Source organism: Theropithecus gelada, chromosome 5, assembly GCF_003255815.1.
Source record: "Theropithecus gelada isolate Dixy chromosome 5, Tgel_1.0, whole genome shotgun sequence".
NCBI lineage: Eukaryota > Metazoa > Chordata > Mammalia > Primates > Cercopithecidae > Theropithecus > Theropithecus gelada.
In genome coordinates, this window is record NC_037672.1 from 103,271,964 (window position 1) to 103,292,121 (window position 20,158).

The following is a 20,158-nucleotide window of genomic DNA, read 5'->3' on the forward strand; positions in this document are numbered from 1 at the left end:
TAGAACTCCATTAAAACATTTTTTTTTTCTTTAGTAATAATAGGTTTTCCTAACTGGACAATACCAACACCCACAGTGGAATGAATTTGGCTTTGTAGAGCCATATTGATTTGCTCTACAATATGCTTTGTAGAGCCATATTGATTTGCTCGATCTGAACTCACTGAACCTACTGGAATTAGAATAGATAGAAGAAATGAAGTCACAATGGTTCTGTTATTCAAAGTACAATAAAAAGGCTTCAGAGTACTAGACCTAGTATTGAAAGAAGGCTGGGGACAAAATGCCAGTGTTTACTTGAGCTTCAGATTCTGGTGAGACTTGAGCTAGTCATGTTCTATCTTTTCCTTCTCGGTTTGGGATCTAGGTCCACAGACCTGAGTGATTTGGAGTTTCAGGACAACAGCTTAGAAGAATTCGAAAGAATGTCTTAGTAGGTATTAGGGAATATAGTAAGAGTTGTCATTCACTGACAGCCTATTATGTACCAGGCAGATACTACACTAGGTGACTCATTTACTGTATCTCCTTCAATTTTTACAACTCTGCAAAGTAGTTCTTATCATCCCCATTTTACCAATTAACAGACTAAGTGAAATGAAGTTGCTGTGTACCTCAGTTTCCTTACATAAAATGAAGAAAACAGTATCTATCTTAAAGGATCATTATTATAATTAAAATTAATTATTCACATAAACTACTCAGAAAAGTACCTGGGACATCAAGATACATTGTCTATTATCATCACACAATTATAAGATGTAAGTGGGATTTAAAACAGGTATGTTTGGTATCAAAACATATATTCTTTTCACATAAAGTTGCCATTGCCTGTTTTGTTATTATCAAGACAGGAGCTACAAACTTCTCAGAGTTCATCCATACCTCCTTTTCTCTTAAATTATTCTACCCATATTCAATTTATATTGTTGAAAAATCTGTGCTTTTACTTGATTTTTTAAATCCTTAAAACAATAGAGAATAATTAGAAGTAATCTGTGGTTACATTCAGCAGCTTAAAAAAAATTCTGATCATAAAGAATCGGAAATTAAAGTAAGTCGTAAACAAGTGAATTCATATACACATAAAGCAGTAGAACAGAATATCCCACACCCCCAGCTGATTTTTCTATGTGGTGTAACAGTTCTCTGAAAACTTGAAGGAAAAAAAGAAAATATAATTTCTCCGTGCCACAAGGAAAGATTATTTCAGCAGAGATTGTATTGAGATGGTCTATATGTTATCAATGTACTACTACAGGTCTTATAAAACTCTCTTCAAGCTTTTTATTCATGTAGGTACCTTTTGAGATGGACGGTAACTGGAATCAATGCCCCGAGCCAAAGATTCATCAAGCAGTGCTTTTAGCTTTTCAGCAGAATCTTTACTCTTTGAATGTAAGAAACCTAGTGCTTTCAAAAAAATGGGATCAAGTTCCAAGTTCACAGTAGCAGCCATTGCAAACACCTGAAGGAAAAAAAAGAGGACATAATTTAGAAGACAATGCACAATTATCTATGTCAAAGTTTTACTTTTCTGTTTTTAAATTTATAATAGATAATACTGTGTACATGATATAAAATGTAAAATTATCAAAAAGTTATTACAAATAAAAGCAAATTTCCTTCTTATTCCTGACAGGCATTATCTAGTTCCTGCCCCCCTGAAACAACTAGCAGTATCAGTTTTCTGTGTATCCATATTGATGGTAATGTTTTAAATCCAGGTAGGCTTCTCCCTGCCACAGAACTCCTTCCTAGCTGTGTTTTAAAAGATACACTTTGCAGTTTCAGTACATAGAACTTGATGGGTTTAGGTCAAGTTTACTCTGTATCAAAATTTCTTCTCTCAAACCTTATTTCCATAACACAAAGGAAGTCTTAGTGTGCATGTGTTTGTGTGTGTAAGGGGTATCACAAGAGGGCAGCGGTGAAAGGGTGCGTTAAGTGATTAGCTGTCACGGTCACTGCTGCCGCTTTTACCTCAACTCTTTTTTTTTTTTTTTTTTAATTCACCTCTTTAGTTCTCTGCCCCAACCATGAATGTCTCAGAAAACATATTAATGATAACCTTATTTGATCACATTTAGATTGTGGTATCTTATGCATTAACCTATTTTTAAAATTAAGGTTTCTGAGGGATAATATCATAACTACTTAAAACACACACACACAAACACACACACACACACAGAGTCTATGACGCTTTGTGTCCTAAAGAGCTTAAAAAATAGCCAAGATGGATAAAGATATACATCAAAGGCTTATGAAATTCCACAGTACTAAAAAGTTTTGTTTTTAGTTAATACCAGTACTATCATGTGGTTCTGCTTCTGGTTGTCACTTTTTCAAAAACCTCTCCAGGCAAGAAATGATCAAAATAAAAATGTATTCTTTGTGTTCAATCCTTTGATCAATATACTATGGCTTGAAATCTTCTATCCTCGAGGTTAATATTATATTAATGCAACGCACTTGCACTGCTATAGTTAGAGAACTATCAGCAATTCCAGTTATCTCCCATTTTCAGGGGTTTATAACACCATTAAAACTTGCTGTAGGTTGAATCCTAGCATATGAAAGCACATCTGAAAATGGATTTTGTTGTTCCCTCCCCTCCAACTTCACTCTTCACCCCTCTCCGCATCTGACAAGAAACACACATACACATCACTAGGTTTTTTTTTTTTTTTTTTTAAAGTTCCCAGGAAGGTATTAGTTATCTACCTGATAACTACAAAATTATTGTCGAATTCTGTACTGTACTAAAATATTATCTGAATCACACATGGAAAGGAATCCAAAGGTCAGTACTACAATGAAAAAGTTACCTTATCTCAAACTGTTGTATTTGTAAGAATTTAACAAAATTGAAAAGCAGCCTCTGTCACTTCTTAAAATTATATTATTACATACATCACCTCTACATAATGATAGGTATAGGAAAGTTATTTTAAAATTTACTCAAGGGGCTGGTCACCACGTATGTTCTGAGGAAAAAATAGCTCCTTAATAAAATGTCCATGACTGAAAAGGTAAACATGCCATTCCTCCAGCATCTACAAGGGTAACAGCCACCTAATGTCTTTTTTCTTTAAATTCCACTCCTATGACAGTTTACTAATCTTTCTACTGATCTAATTTCATATAGGTAAAGGGAACAGCAGTTTACTTATCCGATTGTTATGAAACAGTTTATTTTATTGGGTACTGACCAAAGGGTTGACACCTAAAATAACCCTCGTAATATATTAGAAAAAACATTTCTTGAAATTTGTATGCTGAAAAATGAAAGCCAAGTATTTATTGCTATGTATTTCTACAATCACAGGTAAGAGGTTTACATTACAGATTAGGTGAAAAGAGTCAGCACCTAGATTACAAGACGACAGAAGTCATCAACACCAACATTCCAGTTGGAACCTTAGAGTCAGTTCTTTTTATGTAATCTTACCATTATAAAACTTAACAGGCTTTGTACCCCTCCCCTAAATTACTAACATGGCCCTCTGGCCCAGTGGTCCCCCACGGTGAAATACAGAGAAAAAAATATTAATTTTTAAATTTATTTCTATTTCTATTTTTTAAAAAATCTATTCATATACAGAATTATAATAGTGTATTATATAATTGATCTTTAACCTCAAGGAGCTTTATCTTCAGCCAGTGAAATCTGAAACTTGCCACAAAAAAACTATACACCTCTTTTATTACAATCAATTCTCCTTTCTGACTACAATCTTCCATTACTCTATCTCTTCCACTGCCTTAACCCAGGGACCTCTTCAAAGTGCCAAGTCAATCTTTCTTCGGTATTTATTTATTCATTTCTCTGTTCCCATTCCACTTGCTCTTTGTTACAGAAGCCTCCAATTTCTTGTCCCTTCTGCTTTCTCCTTATTGGCACCCTCTTGCCCTGACTTTTGCTTCCTCACCAAACAGAAAACAGTAGTTGAGCCTAAAATAAAACACTCATGGTTATGTGGTTTATATTTTATATTTTAGTTTTCTATCTTACTTTTACTCCCACTTTTCTGTTGCCTTCTCTAATTTCTGTTACTTTTCCTTCCTTACTGGCAAATATCCATATAGTGAAAGAACTTTACTTTCTACAGCAGTCATAAAGAGGTCAGCAACTTGGTGTAACTGTGTTGATCTATATATACAAAAATATTTTCCTGGAGTTACACCAAATCATGTTACTTCCATACAATTCCTTTCCTGTATATTCATTCCTAAACCCATGGCCAAAACAGACTGTAAAAGAGCCATATCATTCTTCCTATGGATTAGAGTTCTAGAAAACAAAGTCCTATGTGTGTGTATGAAAGAAAAATGTATATACAAAAGAAATTTAGTATATGAAATGTAGCTTTCATTTAAAAAGTAGATGTTGCTTTAAAAAAGGAATGTGAGAAAATTAATATTTACCACTTTAAAGCTTTCACTGACCTAGGGAAGTGGTAGTAGTAGTATTGATAAGAGTGAATTCTTAGGTGATGCTGGTAATTAGCTGTGTCAAATGCATACAGCACAAAAACCCCCACTACTAAACAATGATCTTTTTTCTCTTTCTCGTATTATCCTTGATTTATTGCAGTATGCCGTTTACTTCCTATCCAGCTCACATTCTGTGGTCCAACCTTTCAATAACTCTTTCAGTACTCTAGGCACCCGAAAGCCCTGTAGTTTCCTTACTTTATAGACATCCACCCTGCTAGTCATTCTCTCTCTGCCTGCACCCAAACTCTAAGTGCAACTGAGAGGAATACATATACACCCTATCTTCAGAATCACCATTCTCAGGTTGGCATTCAATACAACTTGGCAATTCTCTCATCCTTCTCTGGTCAACTCACTTCCCCATTTTCTGCAAAGATCAGCTATGCTTTCTCCATTTTCTTTTAAAATTGCTTCTGTGTTTCAGTAGATGGCCTTACCTACTTCACAAAGAAGAAAGGCTGTCAGAGAGGAATTAAGTCAACTTCCTTCCAGCATATCTACAAAGTTACTTACACTCATCCTTTCAAACTCTTTCACATCCGATAAAAAAGGAGAAGGTGGCTCTCCATGCAATGTCACCTGGATCTGGATCCTATCTCTTCTTGTCCCCTCTTGAACCTTGGCCTATGGATTATTGCCCATATCTTTTTTTTTTTTTTTCCAGCCTTTTCTTTCTGCTGGCATCTTCTCATTGACATTTAAATATATTCAAACATCTATCTTTTCTCTTTTATAGGAAAACTTTCTCAGAAATCATCTACTTTTGTACTCTTTTTCTTCATTCCTTCTCCTTATACAGCAATTCGTGCAATTTGGCCTTTGTCCCACTATTCCATGAAAATGCTCTCATGAGTCATTCATGGCCTCAATCAGTAAACCTAATACATATGATTTTCCCTCCTACTTCTTTGTCAGTCATCTTTGTAGGTTCCTCCTATTCCAATTAAAAATGAGATCCTCAATGCTAGGTTCTGGGTCTCTCCTTGTTCTACATCTTCTTCCAAAAATGTGTCTCTGAGTCAGCAGCATAGGCATCACGTCAGAACTTAGAAATGCAAACTCTTGGTCTCCATTCCTAGGCCTACTGAAGAAAAAACTCTGGGAGTAGGGTCTAGAAATCTGTGTTAAGCCTTCCAGGCAATTCCATCTACTCTAAATTTTGGGAATTATTACCCTAGACAATTTGATCTATACAGTCCTTTGCCAGTGTTTACTAATACATCTCTGCAGTCCATGTGTCTCTCTCCCAAGATCAAACTGCCAGCTTGACATGGATATCTCATTGGTGCTTCCTATTGAACGTGTCTCCAACAGAGCCACTCATACACTCTTCCCTTTTCTCCTAACCAGTTCTTCCTCTAGTAATCCCTTTTTCAAATGATATTTACCCTATTGCCCAAGCCAGTAACCCAGAAGCAGCTTTATATCTTTCCACTTCCTTAATTCCCACCCCCAATTCAATAACCAAACCTCTTAAACATATCTCAAATCTATCCACCCTTTTCAATTCTTACTACTACCACTCTAGACCAACCTATCATCATCTATTATTTGGCCCGCTGCAATAGCTTAATCAGTCTCCCACAACCACTCTTGTCATCCTCTAAACCTTTTCATATCACTCACTTGCTTAAAATCCTTTTATTCACTTCTCACAATCCAAAGGTTCAAGAATAAGATTCTTAACAAGGTCTCTAATTCTCTACATCAGGGGTCCCTAACATTCAGGCCATGCAGCAGGAGGTGAGCAGTAGGCAAGCAAGTGAAGCTTCATTTGTATTTACAGCCACTCCCATCACTTGCATTTCTACCTGAGCTCTGCCTCCTGTCAGATCAGTGGTGGAATTAGATTCTCACAGGAGTTTGAATCCTATGTGAACTGTGCATGTGAGTGCTCTAGGTTGTGTGCTCCTTATGAGAATCTAATGCCTGATGATCTGTCACTGTATCCCCCATCATCCCCAGATGAAACCGTCTAGCTGCAGCAAAGCAAGCTCAAGGTTCCCACTGATTCTACATTATGGTGAGTTGTCTAATTATTTTATCTTACAGTGTACTAATAAGAGAAATAAAGTGCATAGTAAATGTAATGCACTTGAATCATCCTGAAACCATGTCTTCAATGAAACTGGTCCCTGGTGCCAAAAAGTTCGGGGACCATTGCTCTACATGATCTGATAATACATATAAAGCAGTTACAACAGTACCTGGCACATAGTTCACACTCATTAAATGTTACCTAGTATCTCAGGCCATTCTCACTCTCTGTTATAGCTACATGACTTATTTCAAGCCCTCCAGTATACTCTTTCTTACCTTAGTACTTCAGTAGAAAGTGTGCCACCCCCACCTCCATCTTAGGTCACCTCTCAAGTTTCTGTTTTTCCTGCACATTCCTTCAACAAAACTAGAAGTTTTACTGTTACATAGTCCAAAAACATTCTGTACTTATTTATAATATTAATCACACTGTTAATTATGTAAATAATCTTTCTTTCTCATCAGAATGTAAGTTCCATGAAGGCAGGCAGTGGATTGGTCTTGCCTACTGCTGTAATCCCTGTCTGGCAGAGTTCCTGGAAAACAGCAAATAACAGTAAATGTTGGCCAAGTAAATACTTGTTATCTACTTCCAATTTCATAAAACTTTCTCCTCCCTTGAGTTCTGTTACACTCAACTTTTCTGTTTTTCCTCTTCTATCTCTGACTACTCTTTCTGTGGTTTGTCTTCTGATGCTTGTTGCTGTTGGTATTGTCCAAGTGTTTGTCCTTGGCTATCTTCTTAGTTCTGCTAGCAGTTTCTTCTTGGTAATCTTATACACATCAGGTTTTCAACTATCATCTCTGGGTAGATGATTTAATATGTTTTACCCCAACTCCAATCTCTCTCTCTCGCTTTTCTTTTTTTTTTTTGAGACATGGTCTTGCCCAGGTTAGAGTGCACCGAGATCATGGCTCACTGCAGCCTCGAACTCTGGGGCTCAAGCGATCCTTCTGCCTCAGCCTACCAAGCAGCTAGGACTACAGGCATGTACCACCATACCCATGCCCAGTTAATTTTGTTGTTTTTTAAGTAGAGACAGGGTCTTGCTATGTTGCTCTCACCTGGTCTCAAACTCCTGGGCTAAAACAATCCTACTGTTGTGGCTTCCCAAATTGCTAGGATTACAAGTACGACCCAAATCTCTTAAATTTGAATCTCGTGTTTCCAAATGCTTAGTGTATGTGTCTATCTGGTTCCTTAAAGGCGTCTCCAATTCAGTTACAACTAAAATTGAGATTCTGATTATCCTCCTGAAAAGTTCCTTGTCCTGCTCTTTCAATAAATGACATAACTTACTTTTAGTCAGGTTTGAGACCAAAGTCTTTCCTTCACTGAGTCTTTCCCTACTCCTTATACTCAAATAATCAGCAGGCCTTTCCTGTGGATTCTGCGATATTTTTCACACTTGCCCTACTTTTCACTTTCACTGCTACTAATGAAATTCAGGTTTTATTAGCTTACTTGAACTATGGCAATAACCTCGTTATTTTCCTTGACTTCAACTTTGTTGCCATACAAATTTTCCTGAAACCCAGTTTTCTTCCTTTTCATTCAAATAAAAAAAAATTCTTGCTGAGAAGTTAGGGCTTTCCACCACCTTCAAAATAAAGTCCACATTCCTTGGCCTAGCATTTAAGACGATTCAGTAATTGGCACAAAAATTATCATTCATCATCCCCAGATCTGCCTTATAGCTAGCTGGCCCTACCTCTCTTTTTTTAAATTTTTTGTCTGGGAAGCTCTTTACCTATTTTTATATATCTACATCCTATCAAGACCCTGTTCAAATACTTCTCATGAAGATTTGACTGACAGTTGCTGTGCCCTTCTCCATTCCAAACCCTATTAATAGTCTCTCCCTTCAAGGATATCTCATAGTGCTTTTTCATGGTAGTGCAACTTTCTCCCTTGAAGTATTTTTTTTTTTTTTTTGGCACAAGTGTTATGTGCCCTACAAAACTCTGAGTACTTTAAGGGCAGAGTCTATATTTATGCTTTTGCCTATCCCTTTGCTACTTTGCAAAGTACCACAAATAATGGCTATAGAATTACTGGAACTAAGTGATCAAAGTATAGTGGTCTTATCTCTCCTTCTATACAACTGTAGCCATTTCCAAGGTCCCTTCAGCAGAAATCACAAAAGTAACTCACCCCTGCCCCCACAAAAAAACTCCAAACATCAAAAAAGCAAAAGCAAAGCAATTACCTCTTTCATGACTGGAGACTTGTAGTACAATGTTCCTATTTGTAGAACTCTCATAATCTTTCACCTAGCTTGCTTAAATTCATTAATCCCACTGGCCTGTAAACTTGATGAGAGCAGGAACATGTTTTGTTCACTGTATTTCCCTAGTGCTTGAAACTTAATAAGGGCTCAAAAATATTTACCCAATGAATGAACTAGGTTTTTTGGGTAAATGTCACCTTATAAGGCTTCTGTGATTTCTCCAACCTGAATTGGGCATTCATATATAAATGTAAGTATGTGCTTTCTCCCAGATCCATCTTTCACCCTACCTGGCAATCTCAAAAGAAGTCTAAAGTTGATCATATGCATGTGCCCCAGATGAAGGAAACCGAATTTATGCACACATTGTGCAGTATTACTGTTGCCATTTCATAATGGCTCTAAAAAACTTTGTTCTTCATGACTTCGCAAACTCTTGCAACACCTTCCAATAAACATTCTTTTAAAGATGCTGCCTTTTTCATTCCTCCAGAGTTCTTGGTTCTGGGTAACAATGATACCTTAGGGACACCTGGAATCGCAGGAGAAAAGGCTCCGATTCCAAACCAATCAAGTGACTGAAAGCTGACAGCAAACACTTAGAAAAAGAATGTCAATCCTTTGATCAAAGCATCACACATCGAAGGCCTAGAATGGGGGATGGTCCTTGACAGGGGAGCTAAAAGATGAGAGACAATGAGGGAGCTACGTAGAGAAGTGACTAAAACCCTCCGACAAAGTCCGAGGCAAGATTCCAAGTCCCTTGTCCCTAGACCTAGAAATATCCTCGGTCCGCATGCCCCGGCCCGCAACTCCCTCGCAGGAAGCACAGTCCTCACTGAAAGGGGACAGCAGTCAGTCTAGGGAACGCAACCGCCCGTAGGTTATGATGATTCCGCTTGAGGAGCGAGGAAACTAATATCCCACGTAGCTACTCTCCCACCTCGCTCCTAGCGGGGGGTCTCGAGCCTCCAGGAGGCGGCCGGGAGGAAAGTCGCTCAGCACAACTCACCGTTCCGCCCCGCCCTGCCGATCCGTCTGTTCCCGGTGGTCCCTTCGGAAACGGTCCCCGCACTGGCCGGCTCCGAAAGCAGAAAAACAAAGGTTCCCACAGTAGGGGCGGGGGAAACGTTTGGCAGTGCGACAGTAGGAAGTGACGTTACTTCCCTTTTTCCGGTCCGCCGGATTATGAATGACGGCCGGCGGGAGTGTTTTCCAGATAAACTAGCTGTCGTTTTTCTCCTGGCCTCTGTGGAAGCGAGTGGTCTGCGGGCAGCAGCTCCCAGAGGCAGCCTGGGAATTCCAGCTCGGGCTGGGCGGGAAGGCGCAGGCGGCCCAGGTCGCCGACACGCTCACGCACCCTACCTGCCTGGCCGCGCCTCTGCGACCAGGTAAAGAGGGCGCTCGGGCCGCCGGCTTCTCAGCCTCCGCGACCCCCAAAGGACCGCTCTTTTCTTCGGAGGTCTATAGGGCTGAGGATGCGGGGAAAGGGTGGGAAGGATAAGGGCGTGGGTATCATCGTCCTGATTTTTCTCCAGCCCTGGGGCCGCCTCAAACTCCTTTTTGGCCACTCCTGCTGAAGGTGCGGGTTGAGGACTCTGGGCTCCTCAGTAGTACGCGTTTCCCAGTTTCCCCCTAGCCAATCCCTCGTGTCTTCCTCTGCTGGAGAAATGGGACAGCTTCCAGTTGGAGGCGTTGGTGGGGGTGGTTTGATATTTGCTGTTAAGTGTAATTTCAGACCACTTGGGTCACACTTTTAACTTCTCTTCTCTCTTTGGCATTGAGTTTTCCATTCCAGCCCTTCCTAATTGCAGAAAGCAGTTCTATGTGAATACTACCTAACATTTACTCCAAAGGACTTGCCTCATTTTGGGCCATTCGCTTATGTTTTGTCATCACAGCAGTATCTCTTCGGTTTTTAACTTCTGTAGAAAGTTTAACTTGCATGAAAATTGCTTTGGCTTCAAAAACGTTTGCTAATACACGTACTTCCATTCCCAAATTTCCACCTGGTTTTGGGATTAGATGACTTGTTTTTTTCCTCTTTATTCTTAATGCCAGGATCCCATTCCTTGTCATAAATTCTTGAATATCAAGAAAATGCCAGCCTTAGTAATGTATCGTGTGCTACATTATTGATAAAGAAGGTGGTGTATTTCTATTTTATCTAAGCTTATCGGTAAAAGCAGTGTTTACAGGAGAAAAGGCAAAAGCTAGCAAGAACTAGTGATGTGATAATTTTAAACATGTAAACATGGTTATTTAAATCCATGATAATAAACTGTTATAACACAACTAAATGATTCGCTGTCATATTTAATAAATCAAACATTAAGCTATGTGGGTTTAAAAAAACAAACAAAAAAACCCCAAAAAAACTGCCTGATTGGGGGCACACACCACTGAGAGGATTGCTTTAAGCATACTCATTACTAAAAATCGTGTATTACACCTGTAGGTATCATTTTGTGAGGTCTCACTTCAAAAATAAGACTGAAAAGGTCAATGAGATTTGAGAATCATCTTATCAGTTCTTTTTATTTTATATATTTTGCACTTTTTTTTTTTGCTTTAATTTAAACAGAGCTCAAACTTGAGCATCTCTAGTAGTGGGCCCATCAAGTTTTTGTTTTGTGTTGTTTTGTTTTGAGACGGAGTCTCTCTCAGTCGCCTGGGGATGGAGTGCAATGGCCTGATCTCTCCTCACTGCAACATCCGCCTCCCGGGCTCAAGCAGTTCTTCTGCCTCAGCCTTCCGAGTAGCTGGGATTACAGGCGCCCACCATCACACCCGGCTCATTTTTGTATTTTTAGTAGAGGCGGAGTTTCACCATGTTGGCCAGGCTGGTCTCAAACTCCTGACCTCAAATGATCCGCCCGCCTCGGCCTCCCAAAGTGCTGGGATTACAGGCGTGGGCCACCGCGCCGGGCCTGTTTTTGCTTTTTTAAATTTGTTTTACTTGTAGCTTTTGTATCATCTGTGATTTTTAAATAAAAATAAATACTGAGTATCCAATTAGCTTTTCTAACAAAGAATAAATACTGAATATCTAATTAGCCTTTCTAATAGCAACAATTTAGCAGCCCTCAAAATTAACAAATTCTGGAGCCAGCTAACTAATACATCTGTAGTATACACGGTTCCCTGGTGTGTGTGTGTTTATTCTAAGGTATTTAATGTAGTTTATGGAATTCTGTTATGCAGAATATTGGAACACTTGGAATGCAGATATTTAAACCATGTACATTAAAACAAGCACAGGTATTGTTTGCTGTGAAAATTAAGTAATTTTATTTCGTACTTGATGTTAGCCATTTGCGCTGTGGATCACTGTTAATTATGAGGTCTGGTTTAGCTGCAGGCATTATGACTCCATGGCAACAGATGATTCCTGATTCTCCAGAGAGAAGATTACACCCTTTGTTTATGGCTAAGGTTACAGTAAGCTTTCCACTTAAAAACTTTTTTCCTACTTCTTTACCAGATAAGAAAACAGCTAATTTTAATCATTGGCTTTTGTTCTCTAGGACTTAACTGCATCCCATATTACATATTTAATGAGCTTGAAAAAAACTCAGTTTTTTTCTTATCTTTTTTGACTTTAAATATTTAAGGTAATTGGCTGCTATCTGTTGAGGGGCAAGCTTTTTTGTTGTTGTTGTTGGTTTTTTTTGGTTAAATCTATGTTATTGTAATAAAATAGGGTGCAATATTCAACCAAATAGTGTTGTTTTATGAAAAACATAAAACCCAAGCTAAATTATAAAATTCAAAATATTGAACATATGATGTAGGAGAGAATTTTTAGCAGGTTTAAATTTTCATCTTTAAGAAAACAGTTTGTGATTTTTCATACTTATAAACTGTGTTGAACTTCTTATTTTGTACAGTGGGTTAGTATGTACATGGATTACGGGTTTCACATTTATATTTTACCTTTCATGATCCCCTGGCTTTCAGTCTCAGCAACAACTATGTTTTTTCAGTGTTTGGGTGGGAAAAACTTTTCAATCAATATAAATCCCTTACCTTTCATGGAAAGACGCTTGAAAATATAAAGCATAATTTGGGTTTTGCCCATCAAAGTTTGCATTTTTTTTTGTTTTGTTTTTTTGTTTTTGGTTTTTTTTTGAGATGGAGTTTTCCCCTTGTTGCCCAGGCTGGAGTGCAATGGCACCATCTCGGCTCGCCGCAACCTCTCCCTCCCAGGTTCAAGCAATTCTCCTGCCTCAGCCTCCCGAGTAGCTGGGAATACAGGCATGCCCCACCATGCCTGGCTAATTTTTTTTTTTGTATTTTTAGTAGAGACGGGGTTTCTCCATGTTGGTCAGTCTGGTCTCGAACTCCTGACCTCAGGTGATCCGCCCCAGCCTCCCAAAGTGCTGGGATTATAGGTGTGAGCGACCGCGCCTGGCCCAAAGTTTGCATATTTTAATAGTGCCAATTGGTAAGGAATTTGCTTATAAATTATAAAGAAATAATAGTAGCTAGTATTTATTTAAGGACTTAATATGTGACAAGCTTTGTTCTGTACAGCACACTACATGGTAGGTACAGTTATTGTCTCCATTTTATAAGTGAGGAAACAGATATGCAGAAAAGTTTTTTATAGCTACTAAGAATCAGAACCAGGATATTTGCACCCAGGTAGTCTGGCTCAACAGTCTCGGCTCTAATCTATTACTTTATAATTCTTGTTTTATAAATATTCTCACTAGGCACATGTATGAAGTCTAGTTAAGATTCTTAGTTCCTTTGCCCTGGATATAAGTATACATAAAAACTTCTGTGCTTGCTCTATTTATGAGTTTGGTTAGATTCCATTTATATTTTTCCCAATTCACCTCACAAAGGTGATCTTATTTCTTCATTTTAATTTATACTTAGTTGATCCTTAAAATAGATTTATTAATTTGGAAAAGAAAGAATGGTGTCATGAAGAACGAAATTCATGTTGTACCAAGAATAAAGTTATTAATAATACTCTCAGACAGTGATTTCTAACATTCATGTATGCACATTCATTCCTTGAACTAAAGTTTGAGTTCATTAAACACTGGAGATATTATAGTGTTAGGTGATAAGAGCTATGAAGAAAAAGGGACGCTAGGTAAGAGGCTAGGGAGTGCTTTTTCAATTCAGGCAGTCAGAAGAGGCTGTTCTGAGTTAATATTTATGCAGATAAATCAATGAAATGAGGGAGCAAGCCATGTGAATCTCTTGGAGAAAAGCATTCTAGGCAAAGAAATAGCAAGTACAAAAATTCTCAAGTGGGAGCATTTCTGGCACCTTCCAAAAACAGCAAGGACAACTGTGGCTGGAAGGGAGTGAAGAAGGATAAGAGATGAGGTCAGAAAGGGATAGCTAGGGTCACAGTAGGCCTATAGGCCATAATAGGAAATTTGGATTTTATTCTGAGTGTGCTGAAGAGCTACTGGATGGTTTTGAGCAGGAGACATCTGATTTATGTTTTTAAGGATCATCCTGTTGTTGGAGAATGGACTGTTTTATGGCAAGTGGAGGAAAACAGTTAATAGGCTTTTGCAGTAGTCCTTGTAAGCACTGGTGATGACTTAGATTAAGGTGGTAGTGGTAGAGGTGCTAAGGAGTTGGATTTAGCGTATACTTCAAAGGTAGAGATGGCAGGGTCTGAGAGAGAGAAGAAAAGAAGTTGAGTGGGACTTTTGAGTTTTCGGCCTGAGCATCTGGTTGATTGGTGTTCCCATTTCACCAGGAAGTAGAACACTAAGGGAAGAGGAGCAGGTTTAGAAAAACATCCACATGGAGATGTCAGGTAGAATACAGGAGTGTGAAGTTAGGGGAGAAGATATGGCTGGGATATACATGTAAGAGTCAGATAATATTTAAAGCTATGGCACTGGAGATCACCCAGAACAGTGCTGTCATATTGTGAGTTGTGCCCCATTAATGAGTCAGGAAATCAATGTAATGAGTAACAACCAGCATTTAAAAAAACAAGCACAGAGGAAAAAATATCAGATTTATCCCATATAGTAGGATAAGTATTGCTTCATGACATTTTTGTTTCCATTTTATTCAGTGTATTGTGTGTTACATTATAAAATGTGTAACTGTGTGGCATGATCACAAGTGTGAAAACCAGTATTCAAAGGATGAAGTGTGGATTGAGAAGAGGGCAAAACACTGAGCTGGGGTCACTGAGCCATCTGCAGAGTAGCCAATAAAAGGAATCAGGAAAGAATTGCCAAAGGATTTAATCCAGTGGAGAAACTTGTCAAATAACCCAGGGATGGAAGTTTATATCAAGGATTACTGAGACCAGCATACTTGCTTAGAATAACATAATACCCGACGATTTTCACTTTGGTAAAATTGCTTCAATTTATGAAATTTTATTTATAAATAGTACTATTATATTAGAACAATACCTATTCTTAAATGTCTCTAAATAAGATCTTTTATAAATTTAATTAATACTTTTGGACTGATGTACAATTCTCATCTCTATAATGGAAATAAAATACTTTTAAGGATTGTGAGCTTTAGAAGTAATGCACATGTTCTGTGTGCTCAGCACGTAGTAGGTAGATGATTAAATGTGTGTACTATTTAAAACTTTATTTACCTAACATTTATTGAACTATCAAATTGTCACAAAGATAACTTATTTGAAAAAACAAAAAACAAAACACAGGTTGATAATTTGCAGCAATTATGCACTTTTTGGTCTTCATTATATAATATATAATTTATCTAATATATAATGTTGTACATAATGCCATAGATCTTGACTTGAATTTTGATCACAAAATTTTCAAGCTTTGTTTTTTCTGGACTGTGGAGAAGTATGCTTATTTTTAATAGTTTACTGTTTGTCTCTCTCATTCTCTGTGTTTTATCAAGGCTAAGATATATTCATTAGAATGAAAGTGCAAAAAAAAATTCTGAATGCTTAAATATTAAACCTATGACTAATTCCACCATTTAAAAATATATTAGAACTTTCCTGAGTAATGAAATCAAAGCCATAATCTTTTCTTTTTACCTACTTATTAATTCACCAAGATTCCCAAGCAAACTGGCATGTCCGGGAAAGAGATGCACACTCTATTTAATATCCTGAAGTTTGTGGTTTTGTCTGCTACTTTCTCATTCCCTCTCTGGAGAGTGGCACCTGTCAAAGCAGAGAAAGAGCAAATTACTCTATTTCTGTGCTTGGCAGGAATGTAATATGGAGTAACAAGAGCTATGCCCCAGAAGCCCTAGAGACAGAAGTTGAGTCTATAGTACCTACCTTCTTAAAGATCATGACGAAAAATGAATGAACTAAGGCATTCTCAAGCTAGGAAAGAAAAAAGAGGAGGGATTTTTTTTTTTTTTTTTTTTGTCTGTGATATTTGCATACTTGGAGCAAATAGTGGTTCTTCTCTCTAAAAAGGCACAGTGCAAGCCAAAAACATCACATTTGTACAGGTTTACTAAATATTTATTTTAAAAATTATATTAGTACATAATAGGGAAACATTCAAGGAGAGTAATTTTTTATTTTTTTACTCTAAGATCATTAAGTAACATTTTTAATCTCCCAGGGGAAAAACCAACATCTATATTTTTAAGAAAATACGTTAAGAATCAACAGTACTTTGTTGCATTGTCTCTCAGGCATCTCATTAATTTTTAGATATCACCATGGGCAGGTTATTGCTATTCTGTTTTGCTGACATTTAGCATTTTAAGTGCTAACAATGAGAAGAGTTTATAGAATATGTCTAAAACCCTATTGTCATATTCTTATGTGCCTTGCAACATGGCAAATATAGACGTACTTTTTAAAAAATATATTTCTACATATCTTAAAAGCTATTAGATAGCATGACTTTGTTTCCAGTTTTTAAAAAGTGTTAAGATGAGGCTCATAATTACTATTTTTTAGACTGATGGGCAAATGATGAAATCAGTCATGTTTTCTTTCAAATCTGCTTTCTTGAAACACTTAGGGATCAGTCTTCTTTTTATTATCCTACTGGCAGGAGAGTGAGTCCAGAGCAAATTCCTCATAAAGACTGTTAATTCCTGGAAAGTGTGGTTGGTTCTTTTTGCCCTAGTGTTGTTACAGATCTCACTTTGTTTGACTGTTTTTAAGGACTCATAGCATAAAGGTGTTATATTAATAATGAAAATGTTTCCAGAGCTCTATTCAGCTTTATTTAAAAAACAAAACAAAACAAAGCAAACTCTGACCTTTGATCTTTAATAAATATCTTTTTGTTTAAAAATTATCTCTCGGTGACAAAAATTTTAAAAAATAAGCTCAGGGAGAAAATGGCATCTGTAAGTTAAAAAGTTGTTCCTTTTACAGTACGTAAAATAATTTTCCCCAGATAATCTTTTAAGAAGTAACAAATCATGGTATGTATCTGTTACATTTTAATAGAATAAATATAAAATAAAGCAGTAGTGATTATTTGTATTATTAAGAAACTTTATAATCCCAGCACTTTGGGAGGCCGAGACGGGCGAATCACGAGGTCAGGAGATCGAGACCATCCTGGCTAACACGGTGAAACCCCGTCTCTACTAAAAAATACAAAAACTAGCCGGGCGAGGTGGCGGGCACCTGTAGTCCCAGCTACTCGGGAGGCTGAGGCAGGAGAATGGCGTAAACCCGGGAGGCGGAGCTTGCAGTGAGCTGAGATCCGGCCACTGCACTCCAGCCTGGGCGACAGAGCCAGACTTCGTCTCAAAAAAAAAAAAAAAAAAAAAGAAACTTTATAAGATAATACTTTACTAACTATATTTCTTTTTTATAATGGATTATAAGTTATTTGCTTTTAAAGAATGAAGAACTAAGAGGCTTAAAGTGTTCAGGTTTTGTTTCAGATTTTTTTAAAAAAGGAATTTAAAATATTAAAGAAAATTTAGTATGATGAATGTTTTCTAAAATTAAGTGTACACTAACATTTTGAATACACTTAAAAGACGAGAGGTGCATGTGTACTTTTTAAAAGCTTTTAAAGTAATTTTCCTTCTAATATGTCATGTTTCTGGTACATACTTCCATGATGAATGCTTTTAAAGAGTGCCATCTAGTGTCAGTTTTGGAATAATTGTAATTTATGGATTAGAACATTGGGAATTTTTGACCCAGGAAATGTATAAACATAAAAAGACAGGACAATTGATAAAAAACTTAAGGAATATGACTTGAAAATAGCCATGAAGAATCTGATCTCAAGACTGTGTGTGTTTGCATCTTTAACCAGTGTGTATATTTATCTCTGCTTTCATTTGTCAAATACTGCTTGCTTATATATATAATAAGCATATAAAGCAGTGAACAAAAAATTTTTACTCATGGAACATTCTAGTTGTGGGAGACAAATAATAAAATATGGTATATCACCATTTTTTCAGGGAGCGTGGGGACTGGGGTTTGTGATTTAAATTGAGTAGTCAGGGAGGATCTCAGTATGAAGTTGCCATTGAATAAATAAATACCTGAAGGAAGTGAGGAAGTGTTCTAGGTACTGGAAACACCAAGTGCAAAGGCCCTGATGTGGGAATGTACCTAGTGTTTTAGCAGGGGTCCCCCAACCCAGGGCCCAGGACTAGTACCCGTCTGGGGCCTGTTAGGAACCCCACCTCAAAGTGGGAGGTGAGCGGCAGTAAGCCAGCGTTACTGCCTAAATGTCGTCTCCTGTCAGATCAGCAATGACATTAGATTCTTATAGGTGCTCCAACCCTATTAACTGCACGCAGGAGGAATCTAGGTTGCACGTTCCTTATGAGAATCTAATGCCTGATGATCTGAGGTTTCATCCGGAAACCATCCCCATCCCCCTACCAACCCCTCATGGAAAAATTGTCTTTCATGAAACTGGTCTGTGGTGCCAATAATGTTGGAGATGGCTGTTTTAGAGGAATAACAATCTACTTTGGCTGGAACAGTGAGCAATGAAGAGAGTTAATGAGACAAACTCAGAGACATAAAAGAGGATTAGATCAAGGAGATTTTTGTAGGCTGTTGTAGAAACTTTGGCTTTTCTCTAAGGACAATGGGAAGACCTTGGAGGGTTTCGTTATGGGGGTGTAAAGGAAAAGAACGGTGTAAACTGAGATGGGGAAGACACATAAGGAGCAGGTTTGAGGGTGGGAGAGAATAAGGAACTAGATTTTGGACATGTTAACTTTAAGATAGCTCTCACTATCCATGTTATGGGGAAATTTAAATATTTTTATATTATGATTTAGCACTCAGCAGCTATCACTTGAGTAGAATCTACTTCTCCTAAAAGAACGAATGTCCCCTCCCTATTATTTTGTAGGGTCATAAAAAAGAAGCAGTATGGAAGGACCAGCACTGGCAAAACTTCTCAAGGATATTATCCCCAGACATCTCTCAGTATTCTTGGTTAATTGATTTCCCCTTCTGTTTATCTCCTGTTCTCACCTATAGTGAGACCCCAAAGTACTTGATTGGGAGGGCTCTATTGGGAAGCACTGGGGTTTGCTCATTTTAAAGGAGCTGTTGTAAAATTTCCTCTAATGCTAGTCAATTGCAAAGGGTGGAATTTTTTCTTTTGAAAGTCATTTAGTCAGTCTTCAGAAACAAACCTTATAGCATTATTATCTACTGCAAATTTTTACTGATCTCTAGAACAGGCTTTTGAAACATTCATCTTTTAGCTTCTAAATGATTATATTCCAAGACCATAATCATTACAATTTATACTTTAGGTGACTCAATGAAAGAAGAAAATGAAAGCCATAAAGAAAAGTCTTACAGAAGAAGAATACCTGTATCTGGACTTTTCTCACCAAACAAAAGGATGCATCTTTCCTCTTCATACATCTGTAACTTTATTTCTGTTATCTTACTGTGACTGTAAAATCTTTAAAATTTGCTTAGTTGTCACCAAAGAAGTGAGTACAGATAGTTCACTACTAAGAGATGATCTGATCCAGGATGTTGAAATACAGATTATTTCAAGGCAAGAGCTCCCACCAATAGTCCAGAATTGCTGTTTGCCTGCAGTAGTAGAACGATCAGACAATTTTTGTAGAGCAGGACTTGCCGTTGTATTGAGACACATAATCCAGAAATCCTGTGAAGCAGACCCCTTAAAGAAGGAACTTTTGGAACTTCTGGGCTTTAAAAAGACTTGCTTGAAAGCCTGTGCTGAAGTAAGTATAATGTCTCTTTTCTGTTATTTGAAGCTATAGAGTGGAGTGATAACATAATTACTTGACCATTTAATATTTTAACTTCCTATTAGGAATAAAAGTTTATTTTAAAAAACCACAGTAACCAATGAAATAAGGTAGCCCTTTGATATAGTTTGAATATTTATCCCCTCCAAATTTCATGTTGAAATGTGATCCCCAATATTGTTGGGGGTGGG

At 37.5% G+C, this 20,158-nt stretch overlaps 2 protein-coding genes across 4 annotated transcripts in view; one reads left to right on the plus strand and one right to left on the minus strand.

Moving 5' to 3' along the window:
• INTS12 (integrator complex subunit 12) overlaps window positions 1–9,873 on the minus strand; it is a 26,656-nt gene extending 16,783 nt beyond the window's left edge. The window contains exons 1-3 of one of the 2 annotated variants that reach the window (XM_025386168.1): window positions 9,787–9,873; window positions 4,779–4,940; window positions 1,304–1,468 (exon numbers count right to left, since the gene is read on the minus strand). In XM_025386168.1, coding sequence (XP_025241953.1) covers window positions 1,304–1,459 — 156 coding nt within the window. In that variant the 5' untranslated portion in view covers window positions 1,460–1,468; window positions 4,779–4,940; window positions 9,787–9,873. The remainder of the gene's footprint in view (window positions 1–1,303; window positions 1,469–4,778; window positions 4,941–9,786) is intronic. The other variant, XM_025386167.1, reaches the window with a different exon arrangement.
• Window positions 9,874–9,926: 53 nt separating this feature from the next.
• Window positions 9,927–20,158, plus strand: part of GSTCD (glutathione S-transferase C-terminal domain containing) — a 137,135-nt gene continuing 126,903 nt past the window's right edge. Inside the window, exons 1-2 of one of the 2 annotated variants that reach the window (XM_025386166.1) lie at window positions 9,927–10,356; window positions 19,494–19,940. In XM_025386166.1, coding sequence (XP_025241951.1) covers window positions 19,515–19,940 — 426 coding nt within the window. In that variant the 5' untranslated portion in view covers window positions 9,927–10,356; window positions 19,494–19,514. Of the gene's footprint in view, window positions 10,357–12,153; window positions 12,210–19,493; window positions 19,941–20,158 lie in introns of those variants that run through there. The other variant, XM_025386165.1, reaches the window with a different exon arrangement.